Source organism: Sinocyclocheilus rhinocerous, unplaced genomic scaffold, assembly GCF_001515625.1.
Source record: "Sinocyclocheilus rhinocerous isolate Xijiao unplaced genomic scaffold, SAMN03320098_v1.1 scaffold792, whole genome shotgun sequence".
Classification (NCBI taxonomy): Eukaryota; Metazoa; Chordata; class Actinopteri; order Cypriniformes; family Cyprinidae; genus Sinocyclocheilus; species Sinocyclocheilus rhinocerous.
Window position 1 is genome coordinate 1,454,938 of NW_015626872.1, and position 22,775 is coordinate 1,477,712.

Sequence of the window (22,775 nt, forward strand, 5' to 3'; positions counted from 1 at the left end):
TGTCCAAATGAAGTCCTTAGCAATGCATATTTTTGATATATTTACGGTTGGAAATTTACAAAATATCTTCATGGAACATGATCTTTACTTAATATCCTAATGATTTTTGGCATAAAAGAAAAATCAATAATTTTGACCCATACAATGTATTGTTGGCTATTGCTACAACTATACCCCAGCGACTTAAGACTGCTTCTGTGCTCCAGGTTCACATATAAGTATATTTAATATTTTTCTTAAATATGTGTATTTACATATACATAATAAATATACACAGTACACACACATATATTATGTACACAAAAACTTTTATTTTGGAACGCGATTACTCACAAATAATCATTGCTCAGCAAAGATCTCAGATTTTGGATTTTTTGTCATTTTTTATTCATTTTGGTGGAATGTTTTTCCAAGCCTGGTCTGAAACCACCATTATTTTTGTTCATGGAAATTAAAAAACAAAACAAATATTTATGTATGCATGTAAGCATTGAAAGATGTCTTTAATTCAGAAACATTTATTAATTGTTAAACTGTTATATAATAATTTATTTCCTAAATTAATTTACTGCTTTCATTGTGCTTTCTTTGTCTCTTGTTTATTTTTATTTTTTGTCTATTAAAAAACAAACAAACAAACAAACAAACCTCTCAATAAAATCTTCATCAGATTTATGGTAGTGAGAATTGGGTGGGTTAACCTAAAAAACAGGCATCGTTTTGTACCTTGATAGGTTTCCAGATTTAGAAGGAAAGTGAACCGTTTGAAACATTTGACATATGTCAGTCATACACTGCAAATGAGAAATGATGATCCCTCAGCTCTCTTTTATCAGCAGATCTGTAGCATATTCATCATCTACTGCTCATCAGATTATTAATTGACTGTTATATAATAATTTATTTCCTAAATTAATTTACTGCTTTCATTGTGCTTTCTTTGTCTCTTGTTTATTTTTATTTTTTGTCTATTAAAAAACAAACAAACAAACAAACCTCTCAATAAAATCCTCATCAAATTTATGGTAGTGAGAATTGGGTGGGTTAACCTAAAAAACAGGCATCGTTTTGTACCTTGATAGGTTTCCAGATTTAGAAGGAAAGTGAACCGTTTGAAACATTTGACATATGTCAGTCATACACTGCAAATGAGAAATGATGATCCCTCAGCTCTCTTTTATCAGCAGATCTGTAGCATATTCCTCATCTACTGCTCATCAGATAAAACAAACACAACGTGAAGGGAAAAGGACACACGCTCTTCAGAGGAGCTTTCAACGCCATTCAGATGAAATCAATGATGTATGAGCTTTATTCAGTTGAATGTGTGAGCTGTCTGTATTGATTGAACGCTCTGCCTTATTTACCTAATTTGATTTTCAACCACTTTATAACCAAATGCAAAGGTAATGTGAATGATGAAATGTCTTTCAGAACTAAAGGTGCAGTGGTTTGTGGGTAGTTTTGGTTGAGTGTCTCTCTCTCTCGCTCTCTCTACCTCAATTTCTCTCTCATCTACTTTCTCTCTCTACCTTTCTGGGTCAATAATAAATGATAGTATTTTTGGGCAAGGTTTTGAGAGCAAGATAATAATGGGCTTCAGAAATGGTTTTGACATGATTATTGTTAATTGCAGTCATTATTGAAGTGCCACTCACACGTGTCAGTCTAACTGGGCTCTGAAAAGGCACTTTGTGACGAGTCTTTGTTCCTTTGCTCCAGTTTGATTGTTTATTCGGGCCAATATGCATTCAAAGCAGCATTTTACATCTTTTGTTCCAGCTTTTGCATATGCTATACTGACATATGGGGAAGAGAAGACTTCACATCTTACTGTATATGGAGACATGAAGCGGTTGATATTTCTGCCTGCTTAATTAGTGACGTAGCAGGTGACAAAACATTCAAGCTTCTTAAGAACAAAATTATGGCTGTTTCAAAATCTAGTGAGGATTTGAGACAACATAGACATGTTTGAGTCATTGAATTGCTACTTTTAGACATTTTCAACACATCTCAAGTTATGTGTATCTGTGATGGAAATGACATCTTTGGAATAAAATGGTAAACTCAAATTTGTCTTGCTATAATGTTCATTTCATAGGAGTTTATGGCTTGATCGGAAATGACACAAAATCACAACAATAGTGACATTTGGATATTTTTCATCTGAAATGTAACCACAGGCTCTTCACTGCGGTCTTCTTAAGAAACAACTAACTAACTATTGATAAAATGTTTTTATTAGAGGCTAAAGGTATAAATGACTGTGGGACATTTAATTTGTTAAAATTAATTTAAAACATTTTTACACAAATATTGAAATGGTTTATGTTTAATTTCACTCTTTGTTTAGATTATCATAATTTTTTTTTATATGTTTTTTTTTTTCATTTATTTTATTTTCAAAGTTTGTTTTATTTTCACAAAAGCATATGAAAATCATTTTCTGACTGGTCATTTTCTGACTTCCTGACTTTTGTTATGCATATAAATATATATAAATGTCATAAAGTCAGAAAATGACCAGTACCTTTTCTGTTAAATTTACAGATACTTCTTTTAACCCTAAAACACAACCAAATTCAATGCATAATTCACAATACAGGTAAAACCTGTGTAAAATAAATAAATAAATTAATTAATTAATAAAAATAAAAAAAATACTGAAAATTCCTTAATATTAACATACATTGGGCCTTGTTTTTAGGGATTTTTCTTAGATTTTAGGCTGATTAAATAAATTAGAGCATTTTAAGATAATTTATTTTCTAAATAAAGTCCACAGGGCTCTATAATTGAAGAAACATGCAATGCAATACATCAAAATGCGCAATATACATTACACATGTGGAGTGTGATGACTGAAACATGGCCTGTGTAACAGTAAATTTTTATAGCTTTACAGCTCTTTCTCTTTCTCCTTGTTTAGTTGCATTGAAAATGCACTTCGTGCAATTAAAACTGCTTCACAGGTTTATGTAAAATACTCCCAACTTCTCCATATACACAGCTGAATACTATGAATAATGAGCATTGCAGAATTAAAATGCAGGCGTTTTGTGAAGCTGCAGGGGGACGATTTCTCTGTTTCTCCCGCTGTGAGACGAGTGAAGGAAGTTTCTGGAGTTCAGAAATCTGTACATGCCACACTCTAAAACTAAAGTTTTGCTTAACAAAAAGAATTAATGCAACAGTTTGGATCAGTCTTTTTGAGTTATGACCTCTTCTAATGAAAATATGTTCAATTAACAAATTACACTGAATGATAGCAACTAAAAATTTTGAGGAATGAACACATTTTTAAGTTGATTACTCAATAAAATTAATTTGTTACAATTAATTTCAACATAATTCAGTGGTGGCCCTGGAATCTATTTCAGTTCAAATGAATGGGCTAGGATTGTTAAATGTAACAAATAAGAAAGATATTACCTGTCATCGACATTAGTGTACTCATGGTCAGTAATAACCAAAAAACTGTAACATATTGGAAAATGTTGGTATTACAGTTTTTCTTGATTACTAACACACAATTCACAACTCACAACTGTAAACACAATCTCAAAACTTCACACCAACTTATGCAAACTTCAAACTTCCAGGTCAAAGTCAAACATTTTAGTCAAAAACACATTCTATTTTGTCAGACTCAAACTTTGGCCTTTTGACTTTTTAACGCAAAAATTGTCTTTGGCGTGCATATAATACGCAGTTTTCGCATGCATATGATACGCATCTACCCAACAACCCTAATCCTACCCATTGCGTAGCATATACACGCCAAAGTCAATTTTTGCGTATCAATACCACGAGTTTTTGTTTTTATTTGGCGTACTATTTATACGCACTTTATACGCACTATGATACTATGAACTGAGCTGAATGAAGACATCACTGAATTCAATGATGAACTGTCTTTAACTGGAAAATTAGTGTTTACTATTGTCATTTTGCATTATTGACACACTATTTTCCTAATTAATGCTGTTCAGCAAAAAGAGGAACAAAAGCAATGTTTAACAGAACTCATCAAAATAATGTTTGCAACTTAAAAGCTTTAATTAAATCAGTTAGTCAGTTCTTTTCAATTGAACCATGTTGTGTAAAAGATTCTCTGAATGTCTTTCACGAGCGCATGTAACCTGTCAGCGTCTACAGTCTCTGATGCACACTCCCACGAGCAGAAACTGTTTCCAGGTTACAGCGGTTTGTGTTTCTGCTTTATTGAAAATTCCCCCTCACATATATTTGTTCAGACATTGTAAATGGAGAACACCTGGCTTTTGAGATGCTCGCAAACAAACGGTCAATTATTTCCGTCTGCACAGCTGAATCGCTGTCTCGTTGGTTTCAGACGCACAGGCGCGGGAGGCTGTGATCGTAGGGACCCCGACACGCTGCTGTCGCTTCCCATCAGTCCTCCGCTCGGCTCCTGTCACTCAACGCAGTGAACGCAGGCCTCGCATGGACTTTAGGAAAAGTCGCTTTGAAAGACTTTAGCACTGCATTGTCTTACAAAAAAAACTAAGATTTAATTAAAAGCGTCTTGCATGCAAACTCTAGCTGTTAAGAGCTGATAAAACAATCTCCATTCAGACCGTCTCTTCTCCATTCTGAAGAATGGTGAGTGTGTGTGCATGTGTGTGTGTGTGTGTGTGTGTGTGTGTGTGTGAGAGAGAGACAGAATGCACAGCCAGACGTTGTTTGTTCCTCCGTCTGTGCCACTTCCCTCGTACCAGAGATGGTAATTATCCTTTAATGTTTGCCCTTCACGGACCTTCATCTCCCCCAAACCCCAAATATAGGACTGAATCCATAAACACATCACACGGTGCGAGCGGCTGGAGTGCTTCAGATTACATGCTTGTAAAGCCAGAGGACTCATCCACTAACTTTATACTGCTTTCTCTTCCAGTAATAAAAGATTTTACAGACTGCAAAAGGACTTTTTGTGTTTAGAAACAACCGATGTCTGAGTTGATGTTGAGGTTTTTCATATACGTGATTAATGTCTCGTCTGTCTTTTCAGCTCTTTTGCTGCTCTACGATGTGACAAATAAAGCTTCTTTTGACAACATACAGGTAAGGCTCGTGTGCATTTAGAGGTCAATACCCCTTTTGATATTGCAATTTCATTTTAAGAGTTTCTTTGTAATAATAAACCTGTGAAAGTCCTCTTTTATTGAGTGCGCGTCACTGTTCGTTTATCTTAAACAGCAATTTTCATGCATCTTAATGTTTCCCTAAAGACTGAGTCAAGGCTTCTTGCCCCAAAATCAGGCGTAATTTAGTTTTTCATAACCATTTTCCATTTCCATTTTATCTTTAGGAGTATACATAAATATCCTGTAATTACTTGCATATTTTTTCTGTAATTATGCATGAGAAATGCATAACCGTGGGTTGCTGGAGTGCAATATAATTTGCGCTGCATCTTTGCAGCGGCTTGTGTACGTTACTATGTGATTGCAAACATTTCATTGCAATAAGATATGAGAATCAATACAGATTTAATGGATTTCATTTGATTCAAATTCACAGTTCACTTTTGATTTGACTGGAATTTCAGTTGGACTCAGTTTTGATTCATTTGTGCATATTTTTGTTATAATGTCAGTTTTTGTTTACGCATAAATCATTCTCTCTCAACTAACGCTGTAAATTATACAGGGCTGTGTTTCAAACTGAATCATGAGTCATTTGCTTAGTGAAGGTCAGGCTGGATGTTGTTGATTCACTTATGCACTAAGAGCTGGCTCATAAGAGTTATTTGTTCATGAATTGAATCTGACTAGTTACATTGTTTGTTTGTTTTGGCATTGTTTCTTAAACTTGCTTCAAAAGACCAATGAAAATCCTGTTTTATTATAAAGTCATGATAAAATCAACACAGGTTACAGCATAACTAAATTCCTTTGAGAATCTTATTTAGCCTTTACTCCATGAAATCAGACTCTAATTATTACTATTTATAATGCACGTTCCTGATCTTTTCTTTTTTTATTAATCCATGTTACTCAAAACATTACAAATATGAAATAATTTTATGAAAATGGCATATCTTGCTCAGCATCTGAAATTATTTTCCTTTTAGGCTGATGTCATGAATCGCACTTATTTTTTCATCCCCTCTCCTCCAGTTATCTGACTCAGTTTTGAAGAATAAATTCTCGATGGATAAAATAAAAGTTTTGCCCTACATTTTTTTCTTACTTGTATTGTGTTTAAAAATACGTCAGATTATGGTTGTGAATGGCATTTTGTGATGACTTTAAAATCAAGTCAAATTTATTTCTATAGTGCTTTTTACAATACATTATAGAAAAAAAAAAGTAATTGCGAGACATGAATTAATAATTCTATCTTTCTTGCAATTCTGAGTTTACCATTCAGGGTTTGTTTTGTTATTGCTATGAAATGAAAAAAAAAAAGTAATTGCAATTTTTTTCTTGCAGTTCACAAAGTAATTTAATGACATTTTCAGAGTAACTTGCCCAACACTGCTGGCAACCCAGCGCTGGGTAAATATTGGACAGAACACATGCTGGGTTGTTTTATTTAAGTCAACTATTGTTTAAAAATTTATTGAAAAATATTGAAAAAAATTATTGAAAAAATTTTTTAAATGTTGTTTAAAAATTATTATATTGCTGCCTTAAAAATGGTCTGGAAATGTAAAAAAATCACACAGAATTACTAGAGGCAACAGCAATAATCAAAAGATGAATATTTATTATTAAGCAAGAACACATGGACAAAATATATTTTACAAATTGAATTTATTTGGGTGAATACAGCATAGTTTACAATATTACATATATTTAAACTCGTTCAACATGCATTTTAGAAATAAAAAATGTAATATTTAAAAGTGCCATTTTAATTTAAGTGTATTCAACCGTTCTCTGTAATCGCTTTTTACTGAAATAGTGCTAATTCTCGTGCCGGTGTGTCGCCGAAATCTGAGCCAGTGAAGGGCTGCTGTTTGCGGGGGAACTGCAAACTTTAGACCGCGGCCTCACGTTTCACTCGTAGCAGAGAGATAGCGTGACTGACTCCAAAACCTGCCCATAAACAAACAGTACTGAGATTAGAGAACATATTTTATTATCATATTTAAATTATCTTAAACTCAGTATTATTACGAATAAAATCCATTTATGTTATGCAAGGCAAAAGGCATTTCCAGTGCAAAACGACTCTCGTCCTTGTGTTGCGTTGTGTAAAATAATATAATTTATAGCACAGTAAAGACTTTATAAATGAAATAAAATGTATACAAACCCTTATTTTGCTGAAGAAGTGCACCAAATCGATAAGCCCGTACTCTGACTGTAACTCAGCAGCTGCGTTGTTTCATCAGAGACAGGCTCAACCAAGCGGTTGGGTAGAAAAAAATAACACAGCGTTAAAAACGACCCAGCAACTTAGTTACAGAAAAACGTCTCAGGTTATGTATGTAACCCTGGTTCCTCGAGGGAACGAGACGCATGAGTGACTGGCCTTCTTTCACTCTCTTGACTGCAGTGAGAATCGACTTGATCCGAGCAGGAGACAAACGTGCCTGCATCGTGGTCGTTAGTTCGGTGCCTTGAAGCGTCTGCATGCCGACAGGGGACAACCGAACTAGCTGCTCTGGGGACCTCCGCAGAGGCCGCGAGCCTCTCAGTGCCGCTACGTTGCCGGGCGGTAACTGACAGATATGCTCGCTGGAGACCGCTGCGCCCTGGAACACCGGCAGGGGTGGCAGACTGATCTCCTGAGGAAGACGGGCACCGTGTAATGCGGTGTGAACCTCTCTGCCACAGAAGGCCTGCCCTCGCTAGTCCTACACTCAAATAGTCAGGACCTTTTGGTCGAGGACCTCTTAGCCTGAAGGACGGTCCGCAGATCCGGCTTAGGCTTCGAGGCCCCCAATCTGTTTTTGCGTCTCCCTATGTGAGGAGCTGGTACGCGGTGGGGACTGCTGCCGCCCAGCAGCCCCCGGAGCTGAAATACGGCGAGGGAGGAACCGCTGAAACGCCGCCGCTTGTTTACGAGCCTCCTGGTCCCTGTCGACGACTGAATTGACAGCGTCGCCGAACAGGCCAGAAGGCGCAAGCGGGGCGTCGAGGAGGAAGACCCTGTCTTTCTCTTTCATATCAGACAGGGTCAACCACAAATGCCTTCATATTGATCTTATTGTGAGCAATTCATCCATGCATATTTAATTTTTAAGCAAAACAACATTTTTCTGTCATTTAGGCTGCCTAAACCCTGCCAGATATGTACACTCTAAAAAAAAATGCTGGGTTAAAAAGGGACAAACCCACCTATTGGGTTGTTTTGACCCAGCGGTATAATAAGCTGGGTTTGTCCCTTTTTAACCCAGCGCTGGGTTATATTTAACCCAGCATTTTTTAGTGTAAGAAAAGGCCAGACTTTAACCACACTTTCAACTACATGTTTGTTGTGCATCTGTACTGTATGTGTGTTTATTAGACATTGATCAAAACACATGGACTCTCGCAGATGTGCAGTGATTTTAGAGCGAGAACGAGGGGGACAGAAAGTTTTGGGCTAATGATTTGAAAATGAGATGTGAGTTTAATGACTTGAGCATCAAAGAGAGGTATTGAGGCCATCTGTCCTGCAGGTTTACAGCTGTGGGCCCAGTTATTAATACATCATGAAGTATTGCACCATTTATAACCATTAGCCGCGACGCAGGGGGACAGATCTCACCCCGGGCTTTTAAAGATCCTTATTAATATGTGAACATGTAAACAGACAACCCCCTCACACTCCCACACACATTTCTCTCTTATGTGTTCACAGACACATAAACGTGTGAAAAACAAACAAATATCAGATGTTCACATGTGCTGTTCCTCAGACCAAAGGTTGCGGCTCACGCCCACATGCATTTGCATCTCAAGAAGCTTTTGTCTGCTGTCAGACTCATAACCATAAGGGACTTTATGAGTGTGTGTGTGTGTGTGTGTGTGTGTGTAATGCAGCACCTGTTCATTTGCACAGAGGCACTCAAGCCTCAACTCTGCTGCTCAGGTTAATCAGCATAAATTAATGCTAATCACTGTGACGAACCAGGAACAAAAGCCTGAGATACGGAAAGCCAAAGCCTTCACATCACACCGCAAAAAAATCTGCAGGGTTTTTGTTGTGTTGGGAGGTAAAAATACCATTAAAAATGTAATTATTCAAATTATTTTTCTTATCCTGTTGGAAATATTATTATTATTCTTAATAGTAACAATAAATACATTAATAATAATAATAATAATTTATATTATTATTTATAAATATTATTATCATTATTATTATTATTATTATTGTTGTAAAAATAAACAAGACTAAATGCACTTAAATTAATGATATTATTGTTCAAAAGTTGGTATATTGTTTAATGTTTTTGAAAGAAGTCTCTTCTGCTCACCAAGGCTGCATTTATTTGGTGAAAAATGCAGTAAAACTGTTTTGAAATAATATTACAGTTTACTACAAAAAAAGTTTACTACAAAAGCTGAATTTTCAGCATCATTACTGCAGTATATTATTATTTATAAATATTATTATCATTATTATTATTATTATTGTTATAAAAATAAACAAGACTAAATGCACTTAAATTAATGATATTATTGTTCAAAAGTTGGTATATTGTTTAATGTTTTTGAAAGAAGTCCCTTCTGCTCACCAAGGCTGCATTTATTTGGTGAAAAATGCAGTAAAACTGTTTTGAAATAATATTACAGTTTACTACAAAAAAAGTTTACTACAAAAGCTGAATTTTCAGCATCATTACTGCAGTCTTCAGTGTCACATGATCTTCAGAAATCATTCTAATATGCTGATTTGCTGCTCAAGAAACATTTCTGATTATTATCAATGTTGAAAACAGCTGTGCTGCCAAATATTTTTGTGGAAACTGTGATATATTTTATTTTTCAGGATTCTTTGATTAGTAGAAAGTTCAAAAGAACAGCATTTATTTGAAACAGAAATATTTTGTAACATTATAAATGTCTTCACTGTCACTTTTGATCATGCCATGATTTTGCCATCTATAATTCATAATATTATTCATAACTTCTTATATTCTCATATAAGGTATACAAAGTGATGAATTCCTGCGAATGCAATTATAATCTAACACATAAAATTAGAGAGAGTAATCCTGACTGCTTATTGTTATTTTCATACTCAAATATGCCGCTTGCATGTGAGTGGATCTATTGCCACTCATATAAACACATCCCGCTGCATTGCATTAACACGCATCTTACAATCAATGCAGTAGATCATAGGTTTGATTTTTGAAATTCTGCTACCCGCTACAAAGTAATACAAAGTGTAGCTCTGCTGTCAAAGTCTGTGAATCTCCCAGTGTGATTCATCATATAGTGTAAGTAGGTGTGAGCGAATCAGAACATATGGGCATAGACTGTATATACTATAGTAGAAGCAAATATGAACAGAGAATGAATATGGGACATCTGATCCCAGAGCAGCATTACAGGGACATATGATTTTAAGAATACAGGGTGTGATAAAATTTTCATGGATGTTTTGTGAATTTTTATCAGGTTGCTTTCCCTTGATACAGCACATGTTGATGGTTTGACAGTATCATTCTGAATATATGCTGGCTGTGTGTGTGTGTGTGTGTGTGTGTGTGTAATGCAGCACCTGTTCATTTGCACAGAGGCACTCAAGCCTCAACTCTGCTGCTCAGGTTAATCAGCATAAATTAATGCTAATCACTGTGACGAACCAGGAACAAAAGCCTGAGATACGGAAAGCCAAAGCCTTCACATCACACCGCAAAAAAATCTGCAGGGTTTTTGTTGTGTTGGGAGGTAAAAATACCATTAAAAATGTAATTATTCAAATTATTTTTCTTATCCTGTTGGAAATATTATTATTATTCTTAATAGTAACAATAAATACATTAATAATAATAATAATAATTTATATTATTATTTATAAATATTATTATCATTATTATTATTATTATTATTGTTGTAAAAATAAACAAGACTAAATGCACTTAAATTAATGATATTATTGTTCAAAAGTTGGTATATTGTTTAATGTTTTTGAAAGAAGTCTCTTCTGCTCACCAAGGCTGCATTTATTTGGTGAAAAATGCAGTAAAACTGTTTTGAAATAATATTACAGTTTACTACAAAAAAAGTTTACTACAAAAGCTGAATTTTCAGCATCATTACTGCAGTCTTCAGTGTCACATGATCTTCAGAAATCATTCTAATATGCTGATTTGCTGCTCAAGAAACATTTCTGATTATTATCAATGTTGAAAACAGCTGTGCTGCCAAATATTTTTGTGGAAACTGTGATATATTTTATTTTTCAGGATTCTTTGATTAGTAGAAAGTTCAAAAGAACAGCATTTATTTAATTTAATGCAGCCTTGCTGAAGACAAGTATTAAATATACATGGACTCCAAACTTTTGAACGGTAGTGTATATGTTAACCTTTATTATTTCACTGATGTATGTACCGTCATGCAGCCATGATTCAAGCCGAGCACAGCATTGCATTAAGTTTTCTCTTTATTGTGAAGGCATATGGCGCGCTGAATAAACATCAGCTTCTGTCTGGAATGCGGCGCTGAAGTGCTGCGCTATTGCTGGCAGCATCGTTTTCATTACTCTCACAGATAATTGACACATTCAGTGCTAAATAGGATTACACTGGGTTAAGGGAGGAGAAATGAATTTCACATGGTTGCATCAGCATCTTAGGTGAGTCTTTAATCAGCCACATGGTCACTAATAAGCACCGGCTAAATCTCTTCCTGTGGCACCTTGGAGTGTCATTAAAGTATGAATTTTTTATCCACTTTCAGTAATTTACACCTAATTGTTTTGCTGTTCGGTGAGATAATGAACGTTGTTGTGGTTTGTAGGTCATGCATAAGATCAGGCCGAATGTTTAAACCAAGAGATATCGATAATCAAAAGATAAGTAAATTAAGGATTTGAGAGTGTGGAGGTGATTTGCGTGAACAGATAAGTGGCAATATGAAATTAATCACTATTACAATTATTTTAACTTGTTTAGTTATAAAGTTTCCTAAATGCTGCCACACAATCCTTAAATGAAAACAAAAAATGAGAATACTTTGAAAATTTTTCACTCAGAAATTGCTATTAAATTAAAACAAGAATTACATAGAAATGACAAGTAACACATTAAATTAAACATGACATTTTGAAGAAGAATGACTGAAATACAGTTTTTTTTTTTTTTGTAAAATGTACTCCAATAATCGTTGTTTTATTTACAATTTCTATAAATCATTTTCCAAAACAAATCCAACATGTCTCTGAGCAATACACAGTATTGGGGTTTCCTTCCTGAATCAGTTCTGACCAATTCTGTTGAATAAATGATTCAATGACTCACTTGTGAAGACTCACAACTCCGAATTAATTTGTGTTGAATAAAGTGAATGATTCATTGAAGGCAATTGCTTGATTCATTTCTGATGGAATCAAAGTTTTTAACAAATCTTGTAGAACAAATGACTCATTCATAAAGACAGTCATTTAGTTCTGTCTGGAATGAATCTGTGTTGTGGAATGAATCAGTCAAGTGAATGATTCAACGACTAACTCATAAATGCAATTGCTTGATTTGTTCCTAAATGAATCAGCACTTTGAATAAATCTGTTGAATGAGTGATTCAGTGACTCAAAACGATTATTTCCAGAATTAATCTGTGTTGTTGAACAAATTGATTGAGCAAATAATTCAATGACTGACTCATAAAGGCAGTCACTTGATTCCTTCCTGATGGAATCAGCATTTTGAACAAATCTGATGAATAAATGATTCAGTGACTTACTTAATGAAGAAGTCATTTAGTTTCTTCCTAAATGAACGAATCGATCAAGTGAATGATTCAGTTACTGACTCATAAATACAATCACTTGATTGAATCCTGAATGAATTAGCATTTTGAACAAATCTGCTGAATGAATGATTCAATGGCTCACTTACAAAGATGATATAACCTGCATAAAGAGTCACTGAAAAATCACTAATATAAATATATAGATATTTACAGAATTTTTTTTTGGCTGTATCACCCAAAAAATGTGTATGTAACTGTAGTATTGAAGTTACATAAACCTAAAAAGTTCATTTAAATAAGAATTTAACTCGCACCAAAATCAAGATTTCAAACAGGTGTCAGTTTTTATGCAACCGAACTTCTGTTTCTTAGATATTCTGATTAGTTTAGTGAGCAGGGCTCAGTGGTAATGCTTCTTTCAGTTTCTACACATGTTGAGCATGTAGATCTATATTTAAGATTGCGAGCATGTGTCTGCTATTTGCTGAAACACTCAGTTTGCCTGAATGTTCTGTCTTGTATTTCTAAACTGTTATAAGCCTTCTGGTGCCGCCTTGAAGCAGGTGGTCCGTAAGATTGCATGCTGCAGTCACATAACGCTCACTTGGTATTCATCACTCCCTCCGTCTCTTCCTCATCTGGCTCCCTCGCTCTTTCTCTGGGCTCCTGGATCTCGTGTTGTGAATGTCTCTGTCGTTTTTGCCGCAGAGTGTCAGCAGTTTTGAAATATTGCCCAAGTGACTTGTGGTTCATGAGACTGGCGCTTCAGACATAAACTGAAGAAGCGCGATAACAGTTTCCACTCCGTAACATGCAAACTCAACAGCACCTCTGGCTGAATTCACTGTGCTGTTACGCACTATTGAGACGCTGTCTAGACTGGCAGAAGGTGCTGATTTATTAATCACGTAAGAGCATATGTACTTTTTCAAGTGTGAAGACATGGATGCATTCCAATATAAATGCATATAGTTCAGACTCAAAGTTTTGAATAAACTCCATCTCAAGCCATTGCAAATATTGAATTAATTCATTTGTTTGTTTGCTCATTAAATGTAATTATAATTGATTTAGATTCATTTATAATTCTTTATTTAAATTAAATAAGTCATAATTGATTTGTTTATTTCAGTTGTATTCAAATGCATAATATATTTATTACAATTTAGTTCTAAATTATAATTCGTTTTTCTATTAAAACTTTATTCAATTAATTAATTAATTTCAATTTTACTCAAATTCATAATTTATTTATTTCAAATTCATTATTTATTCAAATGTATCATTTATTTATTTCGGTTTAATTTACAATTCATTATAATCTATTTATTATGTATTTATTTTGATTTAATTAAAGTTCATAAATTAATGGATTCATTTAATTAATTAATTAATTAGTCATTTATTTATTTAATTTGTCTTTGTGTGGCATTTGGTAAAAAAAAATGAATGTAAATAATTTGGAGAATACCATGCCATTTGATAGGTTGCTTGGCAGCTATTAACAATGATTTCTAAATCGATTTTTTTTTTTAGGCATATAATCACTGAGATTAACGTTTAATTGCACTGTATTTTAGTAATTATGTTGTACCGTTTAAGTGCTTCTGTATTGTTATGCAGCTCATTGGTCAACCCTTGTTGTGATTAATAGTGCTACATATATAAAACTGACATTGCCATTGTCATTGAATAATAATAAATAAGTAAATATTTCTTGAACATTGGTGTATTTCATCATTGCAGTTGCCACAATTTTATAAGAGCACAGGATTCATGCTGTTTTTAATGACACTCTTTTACCATGGTAACGCACAGCTTCGCATGGCTTCTTGCTTATTAACTTGTATCGTAATCACCCTGCAAAATACATATTTATTCATGGCGAGTCGAGTTGGTCATTGAGTTTGTTCTGCCTTATAAGGGCATAAACAGCAGAACGTAAGAGCACTAATTTACCTCCGATTATTCCCTGGCTTTAATGGTGCATTTTCCGAACACTGTTTTTCTTTGTCTGTTCAAACAGCAGCTAAACTGTTAGTCTGTTTTTAGCACTTTATATCTAATGGAACATAGTGGCATCTCCTCTCGCCCTCCTCCCACTTCACACAATGTGATCTTCCTCTCATATCACAAGCTCTTTTTCCTCTTCAGGTTTGTTTTCTGTCTCTCTCACACACTCAGGTCTCTATTTGCTCTCTCTGAGTCCACCAGCGGCGACTGAGCTCTGCATGTCACTCAATCCCCGATTGGATTTTTGTCCTCGCTACCGTATGATTGAAACCTTCAGCTCTCTGTGTTTCTCTGTGAAAGTTTCCCGCTGCGCCGTTCACCGGCTGCCTTTGTTTCTGCAGTGACTGTGATCCGGTTATTATCGGTGTGTTTGTGTGTGATTAATTGTGTGGGTGTAATCTAAGCTGCTATTGTTTTGATCAATCTTCTCCTGAACTGTAGCGAAGCACAACCTGAATGCACAACCACCGACAATGTCTTTGATTAAAGCATGCTTTCATGATTGTTTGGTGGAGCCATTTTATATAATCATTAGCTGCTGGTTTACAGGTCAAGTGAATCTCTCAAGTGAATCAGAGAAAAACCCTATGCGGTGGCAATGCACAATGATTTATTCATTTGTGAGCCTGGAGCACAAAAGCAGTGTTAAGTCGCTGGGGTATATTTGTAGCAATAACCAACAATATGCCAAAAATCATTAGGATATTAAGTAAAGATCATGTTCGATGAAGATAGTTTGTAAATTTCCTACCGTAAATATATCAAAACTTAATTTTTGATTAGTAATATGCATAGCTAAGAACTTCATTCGGACAACTTTAAAGGCGACTTTCTCAATATTTTGATTTTTTTGCACCCTCAGATTCCAGATTTTCAAATAGTTGTATCTCAGCAAAATAGTGTCCTATCATAACAAACCATACATCAATTTAAAAAAATTGACCCTTATGACTGGTTTTGTGGTCCAGGGTCACATTTGAGGTAAAGAAAAATGGCACCACGAATAACTTTAAACAGTCTTTACAATTCATGATGTGTGCTAATGACTAAATTTATAATTTAGACTGTTTATAGACTGTTATACAGAATACCATAATTCAAAAATCTTAAAATATGTGGAATGGGATTTTGGACTGTCGAATGAGATTTCATCATAGTCTGGTCATGGTCTACTCAGCAGAAATGACATGTAAATGTCCCGCTGATCACTGTTTGTTGTCATTGTGGCTGTTAGAACAAACACTTAGAGCAGCTCAGGTATAGCTTTGGTCACTTCACAAGGGATTAGGACACAGATTGAGACTCGTCCCTCATATTAGTCCTGTGCTGTACTGTGGATGTGGATGCTGGAACCAGCAGAAAGACTTGTCTAGAATTGATTTTGGATCTGTACTTCTGAGATCTGAGATTTGTGTTTGAGCACAAGCCTCTCCTCAAGTGCAAATGCAGAAATAGTCATCTGAGGACATAAAGTTTCTGCTGTCTTGACCCTCAGTGACAAGCGTTCACTTAAGAGAGTCTTTGGTGTTCTTCTAAAGAGGCCATGAAGAGTGATTCTCCTGTCTGCAGAGACACCCACAGCAATGCATCAGTGCTCTTCTGAGGCTCAAACCACCTAATTGACCAGCTTCACCCTCCTTCATGGCCAGTGGATGTTTGGCACAATGCCACTTCTGCTTCACGGTTTTCATGTAATTGCACTTTCAGTGCGGGCCATTCATCAGTTTGTAGTTATGAATAGATTTCAATCTTTTTGCATATGTAAAACACGCACATCCTTGGGTCACGTAGGCTTATCCAGTCTGAATTTTCAGGGTTACAGTCTAGATTTGCATTTGTTAAAGCAAACACCAGTGCTTGCAAAGCAAATGAATATGATTAAGGCTTGATGCACTTGTGCTCACTTTACTAGCATTTTCAAAAGAAACTTTGAATGCATTTACTACATGGAAACAGGTTTTTCAGTAAAAAAAAAAAGAAAAACATATGGCGTATAATTGAGCAGAAGTATGTGAACTGGAACAGACCCTTAGTGTTAGAAGTTTAGAACAAACCCCAAGAACCGCAAAGTCTGAGGGACATAATACTGCCTTGCAAACACTAAAAAACAAGTTCAAGGGTTGTTTGGAGGACAAATGGATCTGGTTAGAAGCATTAGCATCAGAAGAAGCCTTTTTCAGGAAACAATGGCTCTTTGTGGAGCTTTATAGGATGGGTAATGAAGAACAGTCTGTGGTCAGACACTTGTGTGATGGTTCAAACTCGATGTAGTTTCATGCATGCAGTATGTGGTATAGATACTATTAGAAATGGAGGTTCTTTACTGGCATTGATCCTTCCATCAAGTACCTTTCAAGGAAGAATGGAAGTTTGCTGAAAATGTGCTCACCCTCAGGCCATCCAAGACGAGTTTGTTTCTTCATCAGATTTGTAGAAATGTAGCATTGCATCAGTGTCTCAGCAATTGATGCTCTGCAGTGAATGGGTGCCGTCAGAATGAGAGTCCAAACATCTTATAAAAACATCACAATAATCCACAAGTAATCCACACCACTCCAGTCCATCAGTTAACATCTGGAGAAGACAAAAGCAGTGTGTTTGCAAGAAACAAATCCACTGAAAGGTTCTTTGGGGAACAAAAAAAAAAGGTTCTTCTATAGCATTTATGCAAAAAAGCCTTTGAAATCTTTGTATAGTATGTAGTCGAAATTACTAGACAACACCTTTCAGCCATTTTCACTCCATCCAGGAGTCATCCGGAAGGAAAAGAGCCTGACTCTTTGAGGATGAAGTATGTCTGCATTATGTCCATTATTTCTGACCATTACTGAAGCTGACAGTCCCTTTGAAGACGCACTTGCACTCTCGCACTCTCGCACCCCCTCCAGCCAAAGATCACATGCTACATCTTTTCATTTCCTCTATGGATATATTTTCAGTGGGCTGAAATGAAAGATGACACACAGTTCCCACCGATATCAAACATTATTTTAACGTGTTTCATCCTGAAGCAGGGCGCCGGTCTCTTTGACGAGCCGCTGTATTTCTTACAATCACTGCAGATGTCTGTGAAGGACAGATTTCAGTGAGTGTGCTCTGACCCTTTTAGCAAGAGGTCGAAGGAAACCTAATGCTTCACCTGAGAGATCATCACTGCGATGATGCTTTTTGAGGTTTTCTGCACTCTTGCAAACTTTCAGGTTTATTTTCAGTGATAAAATGAAAAAAGTCAGTTACTGCCTTTAAAACTCATTTAATGTTTCCAGCTATGGGAAAGACATTACCAGACTTTATTTCTTCTCATCCACTGCCATCACATATGAAAACCCTGAGGGGAAGATATACTATATGATATAAAGCGTGCAAATGATGATGGTAATGTTAGTCATTTTTGTAATATTTGGAAGGTCCCATTACTTTGTCGATGATTTGAACTCTTTTGCACATTCATGCTCATGCAGAACAATGTTACCTGAAAATACCTGAAAGCAGTTCAGGCCGAGCGCAATGTTGGCGTTTTGGTTAGTCGATGCATTTTTCATGAGGGACTTAAGGAGAAACCACAGAGAACTAAATCAATAGAGACAGTTGCTATGTTTCATTCTTCAGGGGAGGTTTCACTCCCTTATTCAATATTAACCCCGTAAAGCCTGACATATGAAATAATAGTCAGAAAAACTGAAAATGGAACAGTTTATTAAGCCTCCTAATATTTATATGGCCAAAAAGTGATGAAATTCTGATGTTTGTAATGTAAATCAATGGGATCTTCATAAAAATATTTCAGATATTTACATGTAAGGTCCACACACTTGGCCCAAAGAAGGTATGCAGTGGTGGATGAAGGTCACTTGCGTGTTCGGTCTTTTCAGCGCTCAAAATGATATAAGTATCATTCGTCATTCTATATCTCCAATAATATGCCTTAGTAAGATGAGATTGAAATGATCCAAACATATAATGCAATGCAATGCTGATTGAGAGCTGAAGAAATAAAGGCTCCTCAGAAGATGTGAGATGTTCTGGAGGCTTGTGAAGATCATTCCTCCGCTGAGGAACAGTGAAAGTAAAGCTTCTGGAAACAAACGCTCCTCAAAAGATCCTGAGGATCAGATTTGAGACTCTAAAACATGATTGATGGAGAATCAAGTAAAGCCCAGCTGCTTCAGTCCAGTAAGTGTGCATCTGGAAATATGATTTAAGTTACTCTTACGTTTACTTGATAAAAATGAGTAAAGATTTGACAGCAGAAAGACACGTGAAGCACCAGCTGAAGGAGGACTTTTGTACAATTACACTAAAAGACCTTTCACTTGATTTAAAAAACGTTAAACTTTCAATCAGAGACAGAAGGCAGTAGATTGTGTGCAACAGGTTTAACAGCAAAGTTTTGATCGTGTTGATCATTTAGAGGCTTTATGTCTGAAACCAAAACCATGTTGTGCAAATATGTCCGATCACAGTGATTCATGCCGGAGAGTTCTTCTGTTTCTCACTCACCGGGGAAAAACTGCTTGATTTGCATCTGTTTTATGTGTTAAATCTAGTTGTTATGGCTCACTCGTTCCCAACTGCAACGTACAAATGTACTTAGAATACAAATAAAACGTTTTAAAAGTCTAGAGGATAAAAAGCAACAAATATCATATGAACCAGAATTGAAGCTACACCAGAGAGAACAAAGAAACCAATAAAAGAGTCTGTTTTATATTGTACACCTCCAATTTAAGATTTATTTAAATTTTTTATCTGCCAGCAGGATGCTAAACCATCCAAAGTTTCACCGTTTCTGGGTTTGTAACAGTACAGGACAGCAGAAATCCAGCAGCAGCAGATGTTGATTCTGATTCAACACTCTTGAAATGATATACAGGTACATTGAGTTTTCTCCCGTTTCATTCCTGTGACCAGTAGCAGCGCTTCTCAGCAGTACAAACGTCAAGAAGTGCAGGGCTTTGGGACTCTGGAGGAAAGAGACACACTTTCTGCCACCTTTTGAAGTGTTTGGCCAACTGAAGAACACACATCCTTTGACTGACACACAGCAGAGCTGAAATAATCAAATATTTATAAAACCGCACTGTCACATTGAAATGCACAAGTATTCTGGCATCCTGTGGATTTGACAAGTTTTTACTCTAAGATGAACAGAGTAAAAGAGTCCATAAAAATACAGGCCAATGTATTGTATCAATGTGGAGGATTTTTTTTAGCATTGATTTCTCACAGGTGTTTTGAATTATGCATTGCATTGTGTTTAAAGGTTTGAGGAAATATCTGTTAAATAAACGGAAAAGTACTGGTAATCCGTTTTCCTACAATTTGTTTTTTTTCTTACAGTGTATCTGAATATGCCATTTTTGTTTAGATTATTTTTTAAAGATGAAGTTAAAATACTGAAATACTGTAGTACAGTATGCAGAAAGAAGAGAAGATTTGTTACTGTATACTGTAAAAAAAAAACGTTACCATGACAAATATGGTATATATTTGTATAATAATTTGACTTTACAGTAAAAAAAATGAACTTAATAAAGCTGATTAAAACAACATCATGACATTAAAATAATGCAATAAAAATTGTACATTAATGTTCAAAACTAACATATTTAAACACAAAACCGATAAGAAAAACTAAGATAAAGCATAGCTATTTAAATGAAAAAAATATCATTTTTACTTTCAAAAACTGTACATTTAACAGTATTTTTCTGTTAATTACATGAAATATCCTAATACATCTACTACAGTTTTCACCATATAGAGTACCACTGTATAGAGAACTTAAAGTTAACCAGTTAAGATTTTTTTTACTATAGCATTTTTACAAAAATAGTAAGTTTATGATACGATTGATATAATATTTTGATTAAAAATAACAAGGCAAAAAAAAAAATGTAACCATATGCACAATAGGATCAATAACATGCATTAACAAAAAAGCATGCGTTTTCATTTCATCCTGACTTCAAGTGTCCCAACCAAGCAGATCCGCTTGTATGAGGCGTCCGTTAGCTCATCTCAGTGGGATGACTGACACATTTTCACATTTTCACTCACAGACAGGAACCACTGAAATTTTTGAGCCAATCACCTGAACCGTAAATGTCATGTGACTAATCACTGGAAAATGACGGCATGATGGCACTTAATGCAATAAAAATTTTACATTAATGTTCAAAACTAACATATTTAAACACAAACCCGATAAGAAAAACTAAGGTAAAGCATAGCTATTTAAATGAAAAAAATATTATTTTTACTTTCAAAAACTGTACATTTAACAGTATTTTTCTGTTAATTACATGAAATATCCTAATACATCTACTACAGTTTTCACCATATAGAGTACCACTGTATAGAGAACTTAAAGTTAACCAGTTAAGATTTTTTTTACTATAGCATTTTTACAAAAATAGTAAGTTTATGATACGATTGATATAATATTTTGATTAAAAATAACAAGGCAAAAAAAAAAAAGTAACCATATGCACAATAGGATCAATAACATGCATTAACAAAAAAGCATGCGTTTTCATTTCATCCTGACTTCAAGTGTCCCAACCAAGCAGATCCGCTTGTATGAGGCGTCCGTTAGCTCATCTCAGTGGGATGACTGACACATTTTCACATTTTCACTCACAGACAGGAACCACTGAAATTTTTGAGCCAATCACCTGAACCGTAAATGTCATGTGACTAATCACTGGAAAATGACGGCATGATGGCACTACATCACACAAGAAAGCTTTATCCTGAAGATATTTTTGCATGCGTGAATGAGCCAAACAGCAGCGATGCTTCATTCTCAGATGAGCGTTGAGATCAATCAAACACGAGCCCGAGAGTCATTTGGACCTGCTCTGATTATAATCCGTTTTGAAGGTCGTCATTCATCTGTTTCCATTGTGTAATCGTATGATTGCACGCTCACGTTACTCCTCGATCTTCTCTGTTTACCGCCGGGGGATTCAGAGAGACTCAGTGTTCCAGATATAGAAAAGAACAAACAATTCTCTCTGAATGAAACAATCTTTGTTTAGCTGTGTTATTTAAAACGCTGATCGCAATGGAACTGAGATGAAACTGTCAGTCTGCCGTATTATAATTATCTCACACTCTCACTACTTCAAAATCTGACAAATCTGACATTTTCTTTGCAATTAATTGTAACATTTCTGAACTTTTTATCACAATATTTCACACTTTTTTCACTTTTTTATTCTTTTAATATCATGTGATATTCATTTAGCATTAATTACTGTTTGTTAGACCTTGAGAATAAATATAAACAAAACTTTTTTGTTTAGAGTTAAACTCCACGAGTAGCTACCTTTTATTTTAGGGCCCCATGAAATCATTTTTTTCCCCTCCTTAACTCTATTCTCCATTTAATTTTTTTCTGGATTCTGTGATTTATGATTTAATACAAATTTATCGTAAAAAATGGAGTCTAATTAAAATAATGAATACAATTGAATTAATCTTTTAAAATGTAATCAACTGAAAATATAATAATTAACTTACAACAAAACATTGAATTTAAAAAAAAAAAATTTTTTTGTCAAATAAGATGCTGCATGACGGAACTGTATAAATTAAAACGTGGATGAAAAATATCTTGGTTTATGATATTCCTTAATAATAATAATATTATTATTATTAATTTGAGAATTATATTTTAGTATACAGTCGTAATATATTTCTGTCATAATTTCTTCAAGTTAGACCGGACTTTTATTTTGACGGGTTGTCGGAAAGGGTTTATTTTCTTTTTCAGTGCGTGTTTGAGGATCATTTATACTCAAAGTAAGCGGTGTAAAGCTGGTGAAGTGACTCTGAGAGCAGAAGTTGACTCTGAAGATGAAGTTGATG

General features: G+C 35.0%; 1 protein-coding gene across 1 annotated transcript in view; it reads left to right on the top strand.

The window, feature by feature from the left end:
• rab26 (RAB26, member RAS oncogene family) overlaps positions 1-22,775 on the top strand; it is a 105,413-nt gene that overhangs the window by 49,196 nt on the left and 33,442 nt on the right. The window contains exon 5 of the mRNA XM_016527417.1: positions 5,033-5,085. Within this exon, the coding sequence (XP_016382903.1) occupies positions 5,033-5,085 (53 nt within the window). The remainder of the gene's footprint in view (positions 1-5,032; positions 5,086-22,775) is intronic.